Below are 20195 nucleotides of genomic sequence, written 5' to 3'. Positions count from 1 at the left end.
AACAACAATTTTACCAGGTAGCCAGCCAATCTACCAACTAACCATTTAAAAGTCAGACAGCTGATGAATTGACCAACAAACCACTGAACCAACAATCCACACTGACAACCACGTAACCAAAAAAAACAACTTACAGTACCAACCAAACTATTAACCAACCAACATACCTAACAGCTGACCAACAATCGACAGAATAAAGGAACAACAAACATCCCTCAAACCAACAGAAAAAATGACCCACTGAACTAACAACTGGCCAACGAGCCGACAAAGACCCGACTGAGAACCAATGAATCAACCTCTTAAAAAACGAACACCAACAGTCAAATCAACCAACCATATAGCTGACCAACCATCCAACCAGATTGACAACCAGCCAAGCAAGCGGACTCAGAACCAACCAAGCAACCAACCAACCAGAAGGGAACTTCAGTTTGTTATACATTTTGCAGTACTGTCATTGCTCCATAGAGAATTATGATTTTATGGCAAAACATAAGAATGAAATGGGACTAAAAATAGTGCCATTTAAGTGTAAGGCTTGTGTAAATGCTTGAATGTGCAGGTAGACAAAATTCAGGCTTTCGCTTGATTTAGCCTTGAAGTTGTTTTGAATCTTTTTAAATCCTAATACATGATCCATATGCATGTGGATGACTTCTGTTTCATTTCCAAAAGGTCACGCATGCATGTAGAATGAGCAGAGTGTGCGTGTGTGTGTGTGTGTGTGTGTGTGTGCTGTGAGATTGTGTGAGTTACTAATCCCCACAAGTCATTAGGCTAATTGGACGGAGTGAAGAAAGCTCAACATTGATTCTCCTACCCACGAGCACACTCATCTCCATCTACCAGACCGTGATTTTCCGGGTAGTTTTAGAGGGGGATTCTCACACTAGAATCCATCCCATAACAATTTACATAAATCAAATAATCAAACTACTTTGGTACTGAGCAGACATGGACAGAGCAATCCTTAGTTGGATCAGCGACAAATTCCTTCCTAGACACGCACCTCATGCAATTGTCTGGATATGTACAAGTGCAGCAGCCAAATATTATCCACCAATAGACCTTTAGAAACATGTTAGCAAGTTTAACAATGCAGAAATGACAAAGTCTTCAATGAGGACCATAATCCAACAGTTAATATTTTGTGGATCTGATTGTCTTCGTGCTCTGGTTACCAATCAATCACTTACCAAAGTAACCAACCAACAAGACAGCTAAACAGGCAACAGGAAAAAGTTATAAAAAAATATATATATATCAACCAAACAAAGATGGATTAATACCCAACCTACTGTACTCACAACCTGTGAGGAATCAACCTAACAACCAAATAGCCGGACGACAACCCAAACAAATGAACGAACAATGTACCTAACTAGCAATAAACCAACCAGCTGGACAACCAACAACCAACAAAAAAAAACAAAAACAAATCAAGACCTTGACAAAAGGCCACTGACTGAGAGACAGATTAGGCCGTCAACTCTCCTAAAACACAACTGATCAAACCCAACAAACACCCAACTAAGCAAAAAACAAAAAAATTGACAAAAACAACTGTACCACAATCCTACCAACAAACAGTCAACCAAACCAACCAACCAACTGGAATAACAACCAGCCATCCATCCATCCAACCAGACAAACAACCAACCAATTGTAACCAAAGTAACAACCAACCACCCTTGAAGCCAACCAACCAACCCAAGCCAACTGACTAACTATCAACCAGTCAACCAAAAAAACGACCTCACACACACAAAAAAACTGATGGTTCATCTTTAATGTGAGGTACCAACTTGCAGAAAAAAAATGCTGCATCTGGCTGTACATGCAGGCATTCATCACTGCGAGCCCTACAAGCTCAGCGGGCAGTCGCTGATGAGTGTGCCGCTTGCCACCCTCATCCATCCTACCTGCTTAGCATGTTCGCAGGCTGATGCTCACCAATAAGTGAACACATACACAGTGCTGATGCACACTCACTGGACCACTACCTACTTCCAGGTGATTACCTGCCTTGCTCTTTACTCTCTATCATGGAGACAACAGCGAATGAAGTTCACAGCATGGCCTCATGCAGTGAGTGCTCATCTCTTAAAGTCCCAGAAGCGACAAACTACAAAATAAACACACTTGAAAACGCCACACACAAACCAATGCGCAACGCACGGACACAAACGCGTGCGCGCACACACACAAGCAGTAGTTCCCTGGCAGCATTTTGCTGCTGTTAAATGAGGAGTCAGGGGAATAGTGCTGGCGAGGCCTTGGGCTACTCAGCTTCTCCTTCACCATGTGCACTCCAGTGGAAACACACTGGAAAAAAAACAGAGGCAGCTGAATTACAACGAGCCTGACAGCAATCATCCGGAATGTTCTGATGCTAAATAGTTTGGCGTTCTGCTTGAGATGCGACAGAGACAGATAAGATTGTTGCCTTCATAGTTGCATAATACAAAAAAAGTCTCTGTCTTCAGTCTATATCTCAATTGAAGAAGTATCTGGTCTACATACAACCATAGAAACAAATACTACTGGTAAGTCAACCAACCAACAATCACACTAATACTACGGTCAGACCAAAGACAATTATTCACACGACGGGATGATAGATAAAGTCAATGTAATTTGCTTGGATAGGTGCAAATCCAGGCTGGGCGGTATGATGGATGAGTTTGAGGCGACACGAGTTGGGCCGAGCCCGTTCGCTGACGCTCATTTTTTAAATCGCCAACCAATCATGTGCGCCAAACCGTGCATGGAGAGTAATCATTAGATTCAAAGATTACAACGCTGCAGTCAGAACGGAGAAGTGACAGGCAAAGTTCATGGCCTGGGGCATCTGTCTACACAGTGTGGATGGCAAAGGCTGGAATTCCTCCACGAGGCAAAAATGATTGCGGGGGAAAAAGTCCGGTTGTCCAGCCCAAGGAGCTGCACGTATGAACAAGACAAGTTCACAACAGAAGTCGGTGTCCGGAAAGGAGCCAACGGTGTAGGCGGACGTTAGCCATAACAGATGAACCGGAGAAAGTAGAGAACCATCAACCATGGCATGGCAGATGAGAAATAGTTTAATGTGAAGCAGGATAAGCATAGCATGACCAAGAGTCGTCCACCTGAGCCATCAGGATGGAAGCAGACAAGAGCTAGAGCTGGCTAAAAAAAAAAAAAAAAAGGTGGTAGTCCCAGGCAGCAAGAGCGAGAGTCTTTGCATACTTATGAAAAGTCTCTACAAACAAATACAAATACAACATATTTCAAACCAAATGGATGATGTTGCTTTGCAAGGAATTTTAAGTCTTTTAGGACCAAAATTCCAGGTTTATTTGGAGTTTAAACTATTAGCATAGGCAATTTGAAAAAATGTTTGGGGGGTGTTGTCTACTAATCCAGTATATTTTCTACTCACAGCAGGTCTTGGTCCCTAAACTCGGGTTCACTGTACTGTTAATATTACTATACCAAATGCTACCACTAATAACGATGATGATACACGTACGTAATGGCATTGTTGGCAGCAGCTTTGAAAGCATACTTTTGCAGTGACTCTATTCTAAAAGCCAACCATTTGTATGTCAAAAGCGAGTGTCAACACAACAACAGGAGCAATACAGCAACATCGACAACACACAGGCTATATTTATCCCTGACCCCACTGGCTTGCCAGGATAGTGCAACATCAGTTTACTGCAGCTCATGCTAACATTCCATCTCATCATAAGTACATGCTGTCATTATGTCTCAGGCTTTTCATTTTTTAAACATGCCTTCGTGTGACAGTAGGTCACTTCATAGGTTGCATCATAGTTTAAAAGATGGTGGCCTACATCGCTCGTGGAAGTGAGCCTCGGTGATAACATTAAGGAAGCAGTCACAACGAGGCAGAGAAAGCGGCTGTTCTCCTGGCCGCTGTCTCCCTCCTGATGCAATGTGCAGGTGCTGCCTTGAAAGCGGATGACTTTGAGGAATAAGGAAAATAAAATAGAAAAAAAAGAAGCTTTAGAGACTTCAGAGGAGGCCCGACACTTTTCCAACGCAGCCCAGTGGGAAGTAAAAAAAAAAAAAGCATTTTATCACCCCAAAGCTGCCTGCAGGATCCTTATGTGAGTGATGGAAGTGAACTCCAATGAAGACAACAAATGACTTGTTTCTTTTTCCCATTTAGAGCATTGAATAAGTGGAAAACTGGAAAACTCAACTCAAGTCAGTCAACCAATGTTTCCAGTTAGTCCTCTAGTTACTTAATTAACCAACACAGCTGTATCATTTGATTCTGTGGCGAGTCCTCTAACTTGAGTCATTGAACCTATAAAACTGAATTAGGTGCATCATCAGCATCGGCAACAATTACAACTTGATCTGTTTGAGTCATCTAGAAGCCTCAGACTTGTGATTCCTGATTCAGTACAAAGAACAGACCAGCTCTACTTTACCATACCATCCCATCCTTTTTTGATTGAATAGAAAGTGCTACAGGATGGAGTTGATTTCCTCGCTACATTACAGAATGTGGTGCGGATGGCTCAAGGAGCACTTTGATTTGCCACCACTACTTTAAACTCTCCTCATAGTATGAAACAAAATCAATGGCTACTCCCTCACCCGAAAGGTATGTAAGCTACTGACCTGAGGCGTTCTTCAGGTAGCCGTTGGCATCCACCGTGGTGTACATGACGTACGGGCCCGGCTGGTTAACACCAAACGGCTGCAAGCAAGAAAACAAGACAAAACACCAGAAGAAGGTTTTTAAGACATGATGACTCAGCAAAATGTTGTTGAAATGCCACAAAAAAGAAGAAAATGAGGAGGAGGTGTGACTAAGAGCAAAAGAAAAAAAAGACAGAGGTGGTGATGGATGGTGGTGGCGAGGAACACAAACAGCCGCCAGCAGCCCGCCTGCCACAATGACGATTCGACTGACAGGGAAAGCAAAATAAATGCCGCGAGAAGTGGCGGTACGGTTGGTGAGTGGAACGCTCGCTTGCGGCTAGCATGACAATCTAAGAAATTGTTTCAGGATAGGAAAAAAATTAAACTTGAGCGATTTATACCGGTATTTGTCAGTACATTTGGCTCTGAGCTGGTGGCTAGTTAGCGGCGAGCGTGAAAAACTAAGATGTAATACTGTATCTGTATAGTGTGAACTCTTGCCAATTTGCGATTCACTATTCACACATTCAAATGTTGGTGTATTTACCATCTTTAGATATTCATGAAATATTTCAGCTATTCATGGCTATCGAGTGTATTTTAGTGCCCTATTGGTAAGACGCCAGTAGACACTACCACACAAGTAAGTGATGCAGATATTTGACGCACACAGTTTACTGAAAAAAAAAAAAAAATGGGGATACATGTTTGTTACTGTAATTGGAATCAATTGTGATACCATAAAAAGTCAGCAGCTAGCTAGTGACTAGCAAGCAGCTAGCGCGAGAAGCAATGATATCACAAATTTATCTGACATGATACAGAATTGGCACGCCAGCATCAACACGAGACGCTGAGGTCGCATTGAATTGTATTTCGGTCTGTTATGATACACAAGCGCCAGAATTAGCTCACTTCCTTGGCCATGCACATTAAAGGCACCAATCCAACACACAAATACTACATAGTACACTAAGAGTATAGTTCATTTCTTCACATTCTCATTGATCATGCTTTTACATAATACAAACAGTATTTTTCCATTTCCAAACCGAACAAAACAATTTAATCTATGAGTGACTTGAATTAAGAAATTGATGTAAAACGGACTTTAACTCTTCAGTCAAGATACCCATTGTAAGCAAGTTAGAAGTTATAACAAGGCCAGTACACTTAGGACATAAAAAAGGAATCTCTCTAAACACAAAAGCATTCATTTGAAAGTATGGACACAATGAGGATACTTGTCGCTATTTTTGAGCATGTGTGTGGGTGTGTGAGTACGCGTTTCTCAGGAGGATAATAAAAATGCATGTGTGTACCATAAACACCTGAGGCCACACACACACACACACACACACACGCACACACAGAATTGCTTCTTATGCAAAAAAGATTTTATTATTATGATTATATTGTTACAGTGTTACTTTGTACACGCTTACCGAGCACACAGTACAACTACTTTACGTATAATATATAATAACCTAAGACACATTTAATATTCACATGTATTAAAATGAAATTATAACAATAAATGTATGGAAAATGTAAAATAAATATACAATAACTTTATCATTATAATAGCGTGATAGTTTTCTAATAAGTGGTGCAGGTAATCAGTGTGCAGGTGCTCTTGCGCTCAGGAAAGATGAAATTGCATCCCAGATTTAAGACTATCACTTGTTTTAAATACAGCCGCTCTCATTCCACTAGCACCGAACTATTTTCCTGTCACCCGACCTTATGAGCTGAGCCACAGATTACAGCAAGCCCGCCTGTGAGGTAGAACAATTACCCAATACAAGACGTTACATTTCTCTGAAGTGGGCTGGCGCCATTCTCGTGTTCATTTTGCTGACAAAAAGTTGACATAACAACTATTTGGTAGTGAAGCTAATGAAACATGGCAATTCGATGGTTGTAAACCGTGAAGGGTTTCCTTAATTAATGTTTATGTGATCAGAAAACCCGCTACGGTGGGGTTTTCATGTACTTTTTAAGTTTAACAAAATTGCTTTAGTTACTCCAGTTTTCTATGAAAAAAAAAGTTTCTCTACGCTTCAACTGATCAAAAACATACACCAGAACAACAATGACATGCAGTTGCTTGCGCAGCTTAACAATACAAAATATTGAGTTGAAGAGGGCCTAATCTTTTGGTATGAATAGAATTGTCATACAATTTATCTCTCTGCATGTAAACAAGATATTCGTGCTATTGTTAATCATGCAAATATAAAGATATGTAAATATTAAAAGGAAACAATAACATTTAGAAGTGTGTCACTTTGAGGCAGCCCTGTTCCAACTCAATATTTACCATTGACCTCAACTATTCGCAAAAAATAGAGACCAGGACAACATGCTAAAAGCGACAATCTGTGTAATATTGACGGCAATTGTTTTTCGTTATAGATCATAATTTTGCTGGCCCGGCCCACTTGGTAATTAATTTTTTGACCTGAGCTAAAATGAGTTTGACACCGCTGATCTACAAGTTCTAAATATTTTCTGGGGTTAATCCATCCGTCTATCCAGTGCTTCTAAATTACTTTGGGGTTTTGGTTTAAAAAAAAATAAAAAATAAAAAAAAAATAAATTAAAATTTCTCATAAAGACTCTTTACATGCGGCTCAACAAGGATGTAACAATGCCGCTTACCTTAACATTTCCAGGGCAGGCGTTGGAGCAGAGGCCGCTGAGCACTGCAGAGGACAGACGGCACACAAATGCATTAAAATTTCAATGTCTACATAAAATATATAACACATACGTGCACGTTATGAATGCAAATGTACGCGTGACGGACAGATGTGATGAACATAAACAGCGACGGTGACAAGCGCAAATTAAAAGAACTTACAAACAGTATGTATGTAATTACATGACATGCCGAATGTGTGTGTGTGCTTGTGTGTGTGTTGGGGGATTTGGGGTGAGTGCGTGTGTGTGTTACAAAACCAGCTGAATTGCTAATCAATCATTAGAGGAGAGGTGACTTTATTAACATGCTAATGAGGTCCTGTGTCGAGGTCGCTTTGATTGGCGCGCCGCAGTCAAGCTAAATGAAGCTCCGCATTCGATTAATCAGACAGACACTCCAGTTCAAAAAAGGACTTCTAGATCGCGGCGCATGGACCATTGGACTTTACAAATTAAAAATAACATGGCCTGTACCACCTTTGATACATGGGTGGGAGGGGAGATTATGATTGTGATTAAAAAAAAAAATAAAAAAAAAAACAATAATTCGTGAAATATATATATGTATGTGAAAACACCAGTTTGTGTGTTTTTCAGCGAGCTGCCTGCTTCTTGGTTCACTAAAGAAGGTGTACATGACTGGAGTTCACTAATTTTGATTCTGGCATTTGCAGGATCATTTCCCATGGTGATTCAAAATAAAGGACTAAATATAGTCGTCTAAAAGAAAAAGCGTGGAGGATGGTATTTGTCTGTTCATTTGTTAGCCGCCTAGAGTACCTTAATAATACCATTGGTTTATTTTGGCGGGGGGCCTTAGTTCCAAGACGCCTCCAACATCAAGGATGGTGTTTCTTGAGCGCCAATATTTTGGCAATTTGTCTTGCCTTTGAAGGCTCTTAAAATATCTCATACAGCTCAGCCAAGCTTTTGGGAAAAATGAGCTTGTATGATGATTAATGACTGATTGGATTTAAAGACTAAATTGGAAAGATTAGGTCTTTTAAAAATATTGGGACTGGTGGTGCAAAGCATGGACATTTGGCGGCAAGAGGAAATGCTGTGAATGAAAATAAAAGAGAGGCAAGCACGCATAGAAAAAAAAAGGTTGGTGTACAAACTGCAAGCGAGTAAACACTCTGCTGCTCTGAGGCAATTGAACTGCTAATTAATACCGAGCGCAAGCTTTTTGTCTCCCGGATTTGCATCGCAGCTGAATTCCATTGCGCAAACACTAATAATGCGTGAGTGGAGCTTCATGGCAACGTTAACTTGCTCGAAAAGAAGTACCCAGATGCTTTGAAGGAACTTCTGGTGACTAACCACATAAATCTGACAGATGGATTGCCCCGTCTTTCCCACCATGTCAATATACCGGCATGGAGCATCAAAAACCCCCACCCCTTCACCACACACACTCCATCATCATTCCAGTACCCAAAGGGTCCAATCATCCTGTAGACATTGCACCCATAATCACAAAGATTGTCATGAACTACATCAGTGACACCAACATCAAGATAGACCCTCTCTATACATGCATGCATACAGGAAGAACTGCTCCTCACAAACCTAGGAGACTAAGCTTTCAAAATCATCATCCTACGCACACTGGCGGAGGTAACCCCGCACACTAGGACTGCACCCGCCGCCCCCCTCCCTTTGCAGCTGGGTGCAGGACTTCCTTATCAACCGACCACAGACTGTCAGGATCCATGGCAATTCGTTCTCCATCATCACCCTCAGAGATGGATCTTCTCAGGGGTGTGTGCTGAGCACCTTTCTCTGCACTATGATGACTTATGGGAGTTCAAACCAATCATATTGTCAAGCTGTCGTACGATGCCTGACCAGGAGAGAGCTGGTGCAGGGACAACACCTTCTGCATCAACAGGTTATAGACTAATGATTGTGGACTGATTGTGGACTTCAGGAGGAAAAAAAACATTGCGCTTCTACCCTGAACACCTGTGAAGTGGTCGTGGTAGTTGCCTTCGGTTTCAAGTACGACCTCAACCATGACCTGATTTGCAGCAGCATCACCTCCGGTCTGGTTTGGAAGGAACGTCAGCATCTTTAGTATGTGACATGCTTGTCAGAGGGGCGGCGGACAAACCAAACTCAGCTCGACAGATATGTGGTGGGGAATGCTCTCGGCTCTAGCATCACCGTGTGGCACGGTATCTGCTCAGTGGCAGAGGTCAGCTCTGCACAGGGTAGTCGTAAAGGATGCACACTAAAGGTTGTCAGGAGCAGCCTTCCTTCCAACATTGACATCTATGCTTCCAAATTCAGGAAGAGGGCCACTTGCATTCGGAAAGACTACACAAGTACACACATGCACTCCTGAGGCTGTTCACTCATTTCACTCAGGAAGGTGACTAGGGAGCATCCAAAGAAATTCTTTCACCCCCTCACATTTCTTTGCGCAACCCTGCATAATGAAAACATTAACATTTTTTTTACAATGCTTACAAATATAATAAAACATTTGTGTTCCGACTGTAGAATGTTATCTTGAGATGTGTGAGCATTTCCAAATCAGGTCATGATTCCATTTGTGTGCAATTTAATGTATTTTTGAACAATAAGTGAAGTACTGTGAATACTTTCTGGACACATTATATGTGAGTGCGCGGAACAACGGTTAAGAACATATCTTTGTGTGAAATAAATAGGACACATCACTATAATGATCCATCATTTTGCCCATTTGGGCGGCCTCTCGAGTGCGCCACAGTGTGCTTTGATCTCTTTCAAGCTAAAAAGCTGCAGATTGCGGTCGACTGTAGTCCACTCTCAGTCTACGATGCTTCTTTCGTCTTATCACTTACTTTGATCAAAGTGCTACTCTCCTTTGCAAAGTACGGTTAAGTGGCAGCTAGTGTTAATGTATTAATGTAAAAGGAGGGTGACTAATTTATTAGCACTCTTTTTAAGGTTTGTTATCATTAAGGAGGAGCATACATTTTGAAGTGCCATTCAGTTCCACAAAGTCTTGATGTTGACTTGATCTGGATCTCTCAATATGTTGATATTGACTGGGTCTTAACACCTCAAAAACTGTATCTTGACTCCTCAAAGTGTCGTTCTAGACTTAGTCTCAAATTCAGAAAGAATTGCTCCAAGTCTTAATTTGGTCTTGCCTTCTGAAAGTATTTGTTTCACCTCTCCCAAGTCTTGGTCTCAGCTATTCAAAGTCCGCACCCTTCAGAGTCCTGGATGGTGATAACGAGACATTTTGAGACCAAGTCAAGACAAAGACTTTTATGAGGCGAGACCAAGTATAGCCCAAGACTTTGAGGCACCAAGATGAAGTCTAGAGACCAAGATTTTGAAGAGCCAATAAAAACTTATAAGCAAGTTTTTGAGGAGTCATGACAAAGACCAAGACTTTAAAGAGTTAAAGTGAAGAACAACACATTAAAGACGCGAGACCAAGTCCCAGAAATTAGAGAGCATTCAGGCTTGGCTGACACGGAGCGCAGATCAGCAAGGGAGCGAAAAGCAAGTGCTCCTTCTTTTTCTCTGCCAGCCTGCTTTTGTTGTACATGCTTCTGTCCCAAGCTGACACATAACAAGCGAGTGCTCCTGGAAATAACTCAATGTGTTCTTGCGCTGAGCACCTCGTCGGCGTCTCCTGTGATCAAATGCACGTCTGTCTCGCTCGCGTAGTGCACCGTCCGTAGCGGGACTCAGCTGGCGCGGGGGAGGGAATGCTATGAGCATTATGGTGGGACTCAACGGGTCTGTTCGGGTTGCAGACTCTACAGTTTGAAGAGCGCTAAAGTGATCGTGTCAGGAACCAAAGCCCAATTTTGGACCAACAAAGCCAGCTTTTCCCCATGACAATGTGATATAAACTTAACTATATGTTGGTAAAGAACTTCGTTAAAACCAATTGGCCTCCTACAAGTATTGAACTATGTTTTACATGTTACTGTGATAAAATGAGGATGCTAACAATAATCACAAGTGGCTAACCTCTACGCTAGCACACACATTACATATACAGTGGTAATGTAGGTACTTAGTTGGATACTATTTGTGAACGTAGCTAACCTGAAGTGATATTATTGATGTTAGCGATCAAAAAATGTCCATAGCTCATCGAAAGTGTTTCATCCATTTCAATTGTTAAAATACACAATGTGAACTGCTGCTTTCCTTTTCATATATTTTGCCTGCCACATAGCTTTGTGAAGGCAATAAATTCATGCTGTTTAACTTCCCATGATGCTCATCTTGCGAATCATTGGGTAGGTATCCATCTCTCCGAACCTAGATGGGTGTGTCATTAGCTTTGGGTTTTTAGTACAACAAAGTGTGTGACAGATCTTTTTATGTGTTTATGACATTTTACTTACACAAACTGCCCTCTCTTTCATCACTATCATGATTTAAAAACAATGCTTTTTTTCAGTATTACTATGCAATATTACCAAAATTCTCAATTATTTCACAATTGTTGTCACCTCTAATCATTTGTCTCATTTCAAAGTGCTGCTGCTTTGGCTAGCAAAGGTGTTCCAATGGGCTGCTGTTCTCTCTCAGCGCTTATGTAATCATACTAAAATTAGCTCTTGCTCAAAGCGTGCAATGAGTATCTAAAATGCGCATCCCTCAGTCTCTGTGCGTGTCTTTTTTAACCTCATCAAGCTTGGCTTTTTTTGCACTCGGACCTCACCTGCGCGTCGACTGGGCAACGCTGTCAGGTCACATGACATCACAAACACATGCACATAAACACAGACTAAATGTGAGGAGCAAACCTTGACGGAGGGCCATGATGTGCTGTGTCAGCGCTAGTGGCTACGAGCATCCATGCTAACATGCACGGTTGCACGCATTGCATGCACGCATACGTGCATGTGCACGCATACACTCTACTCTACAATGTGACAGCTGAGTTCTGTTCACAGATGATAGTTTATACAGATGTAGTACACTCTATGAACTACTTAAATCTAGCATATCTGAGAATAGTCTAGTCCAGTCTAATATAGTCTACCCCTGTCTGATTTAGTAGTCCAACCTAGTCGTGTCAAGTGTGGACTGGTTCACTCTTGTACCCTCCAGTCCAACTTTATGAGTGAATCAACCATTTTAGGAAAGAAAAATCGTACGCCACACCACCAAGCAAAAATGTCACAATGAGTTTGAATCCTGAAATAATGACGATCTTGTCTCAATTTACTTGCACATTTACCAACCTGCATTTGGAGTAGTTCAGTTTTGTGTTGTCTCAAATAGTCTGGTTCTGTCATGTATATTTTATTCCAGTCATTTAAAGTATGGACACGTTCATCCTAGGCTATTCAAGATAATTTAGACTAGTATTGTCAAGTGGAGTCTAGTTCAGTTTTGCAAACATTAGAATAATCCAGCCTAGTCCATTTTAGTCCATCCCATATATGATTTAGTTCAAACAATGTAGTACAATGCAGTTCAGTCTGTTTTTGTCAATGTCTTCATTCCTAATTGATGCCCTCCAGAAAAATGTACATTTTCCCGAGCATGAGTCAGATAATAAGGCGGCCGTGTCCCAGTCTGACTCTGTTAGACAAACTTGAAGCGGCTGTGTTTTGTCCGGCCAAACTGTAAGTAAGACAAAACGCTGCATTTGAGCACAACACGCAGAGTGACAGAAACCATTATTCACCGTCCTGCCATCAGTCATACAAATTTCACTTTCAACCTCTGCCCCAAGCCATGTGTTAATGCTGACAGAGTAATGAGTAAAATGAATTGACAAGTGATTGGATTAAAGTAGCCCTTTGAGATGAAAATCAAACTCTACGCTAGATTTAAATCACAAATTAGGTGACACTTGACTTGTTCTCAGCTTTTAGAGTGCTACTACACAATCTTAAAGAGAGTCTCATACAGCCTTGAACAATGGTTCTTAGTGGTTCCCACCCTGGGATCTTACTGTCGCACAGCAGTTTTTATAGAATTTAAGAACAATAAAGCATTTTTTGGTTTAAAAATAGCGAAATGCAAGTACAGGCATTTTTAAATAAATTAAAAATTTCAAATGAGATTAACATAGGGGCAAAATTAGATTCCGAGCTATGACGTCAGGTACCCAAAGGCTAAACTGCTCTGTATCCAGTGCAAAGACTTACAACCACACACTGCCAACTTTAATAGCTTGTCTGAGAACAGGATTTACAGAAGGTAGGGAGAGCTTGTTTAACCTGGAGGGGCAGCTCATTCCAGAGCTTGGGGGCTGGAACAGCAAAGGCTCTGTATCTACTACATTTCAACTTAGCTCTTGGTACGATCAGGAGAGATATGTCGGCAGACCCCAGGGACCATAATGGGAGTATGTTTGGAAAAGGTCAGCCATGTAGGATGGAGCCAGCCCATTCAGGTCTTTATAAGCCAACAATAACATTATGAAATGAATTCTAAAATGTACATGTAGCTAGGGGAGAGAAGCCAGTACAGGTGAGATGTGCTCTCGCCCGCGTGCTCCAGTCGAAAGTCAAGCAGCGGCAATTCTAGTTTAGTCCAGCACACGCAAGTACAGTCTGCTATAGTCCATTCAACACAGTGTTCTAAAGTATTATGCAAATGTTGTCCTTCTCTGATATTTATAATTAGATTATGCAAATGCACTCAGCATAATTTTCAAGTCATCAACAGTTAGAGAATAAATTGTATTTTAAAATTAACGTCCCAATAAAAACAGCATTGTTTTAAAAAATAAATGTATTTTTGGTTAATCTGCATTCCTCCAAATTATAATGCATGCAATTTTTCAAGACATTTTGTGGGTTGTAAAGAGCTGAAAAAAAAAATTTGTTGGATTTGCAGCATTAGGAGGTTATATTTGCTGGAACCAAAAGCAATTTCATTACATTTAAAAGAAATCAAAACAGGTCATGTTAGATGTCAACATTGGACCTCTTTTTTGATAGCAGCTTCACAATTCTTGCATCCATTGAATTTGTGAGTTTTTGGACAGCTTCTGCTTGAATTTCTTTCCAGGATGTTAGAAAAGCCTCACAAGCTGCTGTCTAGATTTGAACTTTCTGGACATTCGCTTAATATTTGACTAAATTGCAGTCTACTATAGTACAGTTCAGTGCTAACGTATAGCCTAAAACTGCTTTGTGACGTCTTCTAGTCCAGACTAGTCAACAAGCATGGACGTGTTCAGTTTCATATAGCCTAGAAAAATGTAGCTCAATCATGGAGCATAAATGTTTCATTTACAGGATTATTTCGAATGGTAAATTGTTTCTCAAAAAAATATTATAGTTTCTTTTTCCATTCATTGCCATTGACGGCTACAGATGGGTTGGTAGTGAATGACTTTTAATGGTTGTGACCATAACACATTACTTCCAAAAGAAACAAAAGATCCAAATGGCTGGTTGCCAGTCAAAATAAAAGGGCACTATGTGAATGACAACTCCTTGTAAACAGTACTTTTTGATCTACTATTGTATCAGCTGCCTGTCTTGCCCCCTCGCTCAGCCCAAGATTCAAATCCTCCCTCCAACGCATGCACTGAAAGGCTTCATGTAAACATGGTCAGACAGAATGACAACTCTGAGTGACAGAGTGTAGCAGGATGAGAAGAGGACAAGGAAGACGTTGGCCAGAGAGGTGAAGAAAGGAGTAGGAGGATGATTGACAAGAGGCAAGAGAGAGAGTGAGTGAGACAGAGTGAGTAGTAGAGTGAGCGAGAGAGAGAAAGAGATGCTCACAGATGTTATTCAGTGCGGCTAATCTGCATGCTAATAAGTCAGCAGGAAACTAATCAAGCGCTACAGTTCTGCCTGTCATTCTCTTTCTACGTCTCACGCGTACACAGACAGCACACACACACACACGAAGAGATTCCGCCTCTATCGTTCTAATTTTAGAGTTTAAGACTTCTCGGCGGTAATGAGTAGTCAGCTCCATCTGTCCACCCTGCCTCCATTTTGTTTCTTTAAAGTGGAGCGCCATTCTGCTTTGTAGCTCACTTCATAGCCGTTTGACAGTTTTTTTTGGTTGTTGAGCTCCAGGGGTGCGGGGGCGGGGGGTGCTGGCGGTCCTCTGACAAAGACGTCTCGCTCATTATAGAAAATATGGTGACCGGGCAGCCATGACGGAGGGGTATTTAGTTCCTTATGATTACGTAAAGTGTTTGACTTTGTGAGAACAAATAAAACGGTAGTGGCTGCAAGTTGTCTTAAATAAAAACCTTGACATGTCCTGTGACAAGCAGACAGGGACATGAAAAGCACACTCAAGTAGTTAAGCTCTGAAGTTGAAAAGTTATTTACTGACTTACATCATCTTTATTCATCATTCTAGTATGTTTTAATGTTTGTTCCATGTTCCAATGTGGAAGTTCACAAGTATGATTGTTATGGCACACACAGAAATTTTGAAATTTTGCTCTTTAGTACATTATTTACTTACATTAGCTTAAATGAGAGGACCATGAAGAGGAACCTCAAGTAAGATGGTTTTAAAACTGTTATAAGGAATTGTCACTAAGTGGCAGCTTCATTTATCATTCCTTCTCTGCGCTGATTTTCGCTTTATGTACTTATTTAATATTATTCCAAGGTTACTTGCGCACATTTCTCTGGGACCGATTGTTTTGATTACAACAGGTGAGTAATTGTTAGTAATTGACTTGTTACTTCTGCGAGACAACTCTGAGTGATTGTTTTGACTACGTGTGTGATTGTTACGCCACACATGGCAGTAAAACACGCCTTACAAAACTGACATACATCATACGGCCTTCCGCACACAACCTCGTTAGAACTTCTAAGGGGAACTTTACTCACTACTTATTGGTGTGGGCTTCTTTTAATATTGCAGTAATTGCATTGCAGGCCACATCAATCTTGTGATGGTTCTGACGGCACAAGTAACCAAGTGACTTGTTGAAAGGTCTTTCGTCTGTCCCAAACATAACCCATGGTCCAATGTGTGGTACTCTTTGAGGACCTGACTGGTGTTGGTTGGTCAAATCAGGGTCAACAAGTCAAAGGTGAGTTGGTTAAGTCCAGGGTGCTCAGACAGCAAAGTGTGATAGTGTTTTGTGGGCATGTTAGGGCGGCACAACGTATACAAGGTATCAGAAAAGGTGCAAAAATGAAGATCGTTTTTAAATGTAAAATCAGATGTTTGAAAATGATTTTATTTGAAATCAACAAAGACATAATCGATTTGCTTCCATGGAGTACTGCAGAAATGAGTATGTGAGCGAGTGTGTGTGTGTGCGCGCACCTATACACACATACTTGGACATGAAGTCGATCCTTGACCGAGAGTTCAATAGTGCTCAGGGGAAGGCTGAGGGATGGCATCTTAAGCAAACAGCTATGTGTCTTTCAGTGTGTGGGCGTGGATGTGCGGCAGAGGAAAATGTGAGGCGACACGCTGTAACAGTAATGTGTGGGATCTAATGCAGAATCAATAATTACAAACAAGCGAGAGGGGGCCTGGGGGAACAAAAAGATACCCCCTTTTCTTGGAAGATAAGGTTTTTGATCACATGACAGACAAATGATGGGCCAATTGGAAGTACTAGTTAGCTAGATATGTAGAAAGGTAGATAAATACGTAGATAGGTAGCTAGGTAGCTTAGTCGGGGCAGGGTAGGGACATCTGGGTAGTGTAAGGTATATAAGTTAGACCGCTAAGGCTATGTAGGGTTGATAAAGTAGCGAAAGTAGGTATATAGGGGGGGTATGGTAAGGAAGGGTCGGTTAGGTAATATAGTAGGACTGGTAAGGGAGGGCAAGGTATATGAGGATAGGTAAGGATAAGCTAAACTAAGATAGGGGTTGAATGGCAAATCTGCAGTTCCCCACACTTTCAAAGTATGCTGTGATGAAGAAAAGTGGACCACTTGGTGGAATCTTGTTCTAAAAATACACACGTGCTCAATGTAGCTTGACTGGAGATGTTCTCTTATCACTTACAGCAGTCCTCTTCTATAACCAGGCCCATTATTAAAATGGCGGTGGTGTCATCCATCCACGTTGGCACTGCTGTCTGAGGACAGCGGCGTGTCCTTTAGCGTCTTTCACAGCGGCAGATGCCTCAACGCAAGCGACCGTCATCAGTCACCGCGTGAAGGATCGTCGCTGTCATCATATCAAAGTCACTGAACGACTAATTTGGACATTTGCAGGAGTCTTTCAAAGACAAACTACTCCTCCAGATTTGGCCCGATAACTTCAAGATTTGGGCCTAATACTGTTTGTACTTCTCCATCTCCTTTCGTGACCCAAAAGCTGCTTCATTAGTGCAACGGAGACTTTTGAGAATTCAGTTCATGAAGCCCTTTTTACTTGATGAAATTTGGTAGGTAACAATCACAAGTTGATGTACAAAAATGTCTCAAGAGCCTACCTTGATAAGACAGAGGAGGTCTTCCATTTTGGTTTGAAATGGCCAATTTAAGATTTTCAAGATTGTTTTGGACATTTTCAAAGGTCCTTGAAGGAGGAAATGCTTAACATTTCTTTTTTCTTCATTATACAATACAAGATGAAGGATAAGAGATAAATGGTACTAAATTATGAAACAGCAGAGTTCACCTCATTGTGTGTGGGTAGCGCATGGCAGCAATGATTGACGACTTGCCATGTTTGTCTGCTCAGAACTTCACTGCCTTGAAAATTCAGCCCCCAAAGTCAGTTTTACCTTCCAACATTAAAATCTGCTTGATGTGTATATCTTGGCACTTGGGATATGTTTAAACGGAATAGATTATTATTTTTTTTTTACCAATGTGACATGTTTCCAGTACAATTCTGATTTCTTTTCAAATCCGACACAAGCCTCAATTTAATGGTTGGCATTCGATGTTAATACGGCTGCCTATATTTATTTGGTGGGTGTTAAAAAGCTTCCCGTCTGGAGATTGCGTTAAATGCGGTGAGTACTAAAGTGTTGTTTAATTTACAAGTGCACACCGATGATATGAGTGTGTGTGTATTCTTGCAGGCAGAAGATGAGCAACTTACAAACACACAGACACATCGCCCACCCCTCCCTAAAGACAAGGGAACAACTGTTCGCCAACTGCGCTGCAGAAAAAAAAGGATGAACGATGCTCTTTTCCTACTAATGAGCTGCACGGAGTGACAGATTATACCGAGCATGCCTCTCCCCCCGTAACCACTACCCGTCCTCCTTCCACGGGACTATTTTTTGCTCTCCTCAAATGTTGCCAGGTACTGACAATTTGACTTCAAAAGAAGCTGTCTTGATGCAGTGAGTGGAAGTGGATGAGATTATTAATACAAACCTTTATGCCTGACTATTGCTGGTTTTACGGAATGTAAAAGACTATCTATCCATCCAGTTATAATGGTAAAACTGAACGGTTACGGATTATTTTTGTCCCATGTTGACATCTCAAGCACTGCTCCAAACAAACTAAATGTGAATGGGATGCAAATTAAATGCAATGTAATGTCCCCCAAATGCATTTTGTCTGAGCAAGTGGCCCCACGCTTAGCGTCTTCTTCGCCTCGCATGAAGACGGCAGCGTTAAGGAGCTCGGGGCTGGGAATCTAAATTACAGACGGCAGATAATCGTCACCACCATCTGCTTGCCACATTGGGGGTGAAAAAAAAATGAAGAAAATAGTTGCATGCGTTGACTTACTCTAATGAGTCCGGGAGGGGAACAATGGAGGAAAAAAATATGCAGGATGATAAAATATTCAAATTACACTGTGAATCTCTCCACTCTCCGCTCTTGATGACAGAGAGAAGATTTTCCTGAGGAGAAAGGCGACGAGTGGCGAGAGGACAGTGTCAAGAAGGCGACTCACCCATGACTTTCACAAAGTAGGCATCAGCTTCAAAGTTGTTCTTCAAGGCGTGGATGACCAGGTCTCGCTTGCCCTCAACTTGATTCACCACCAACATGTCCAATATGCCCTGCACACCAAATACTCAATTGGACATCTCACTTTCACGGCACCATTTTTTAAAATGTATTCCTTTGGAGAGGGAAAGAAGAGAAATTCTACAGAGTAGATGAATTAATGCAGTCACTCAAAATGGACCTTTGGTGCATTTCCACTTTTGCCACTGATGATCCCTGGGACGTAAGTTTAACATAATTGGGGGCCACCTGAGGGAAATTCAAATGAAAGACACACACCTGTCTATATGCTGCGCATCCGGAAAAAAATTCACAGCGCTGCACTTTTCCTGCATTTTATCTTGCAGCTTTACTCCAAAATTATTTCAATTCATTTTCTCCCTCAAATGTCGATCATGGTAACATTATTGCAAATTCTTAAGAAACAACCTTATATAAAAAAAGAAGACATTTTTGCAAATGAAATATAAAAAATAACTGTCTATGACGTTATTATGCGGCTTTGTGTGCAGAATGTTGAGGAAAATAAATTAATGGCTTTACACATGCTAGATTTCACCTCATCTTACTTTGAAATGCTACTTCTTCTGATTGCATGTTTTTGATCATTAAAGAGGAATTTTTGACAATAATATGTTGTCTGCACCCTCACTAGTCGAAACATGGCATTCTGATAAAGCAGCAAAATCCACTTGTTTTTTATCCATCTTATGTGGCAGCCATTTTGCTACTTGCTAACGACTGAAAATGACATCACAGTTGCTCAGGGCTCAGATAACGACCAATCATGGCTCACCTGTTTTCTGAAAGAGCTGCTGTGCCAGTCGGAAGACCTAATACATGACTGGACACAGTCTATGAAATCTTTCCTTTTTCTTACCGCTGTTGATACAAAGTGAGCAAATCGATCTCTTTGAAGGCAAATTTATTATGCTTGCTCACAGCTCTTGCATAGGCT

General features: G+C 41.2%; 1 protein-coding gene across 1 annotated transcript in view; it reads right to left on the bottom strand.

Moving 5' to 3' along the window:
• The window catches only part of itfg1 (integrin alpha FG-GAP repeat containing 1), a 95630-nt gene that overhangs the window by 10332 nt on the left and 65103 nt on the right, over positions 1–20195 (bottom strand). The window contains exons 12-14 of the mRNA XM_088297047.1: positions 19182–19290; positions 7330–7373; positions 4642–4720 (exon numbers count right to left, since the gene is read on the bottom strand). Coding sequence (XP_088153173.1) covers positions 4642–4720; positions 7330–7373; positions 19182–19290 — 232 coding nt within the window. The remainder of the gene's footprint in view (positions 1–4641; positions 4721–7329; positions 7374–19181; positions 19291–20195) is intronic.

This window comes from Idiotropiscis lumnitzeri, chromosome 5 (genome assembly GCF_059441095.1).
Source record: "Idiotropiscis lumnitzeri isolate Australia: NSW breed Sydney's pygmy pipehorse chromosome 5, RoL_Ilum_1.0, whole genome shotgun sequence".
Classification (NCBI taxonomy): Eukaryota; Metazoa; Chordata; class Actinopteri; order Syngnathiformes; family Syngnathidae; genus Idiotropiscis; species Idiotropiscis lumnitzeri.
The sequence above is the reverse complement of the archived record's forward strand: the minus strand, read 5'-3'. Positions and strand labels throughout refer to the sequence as shown.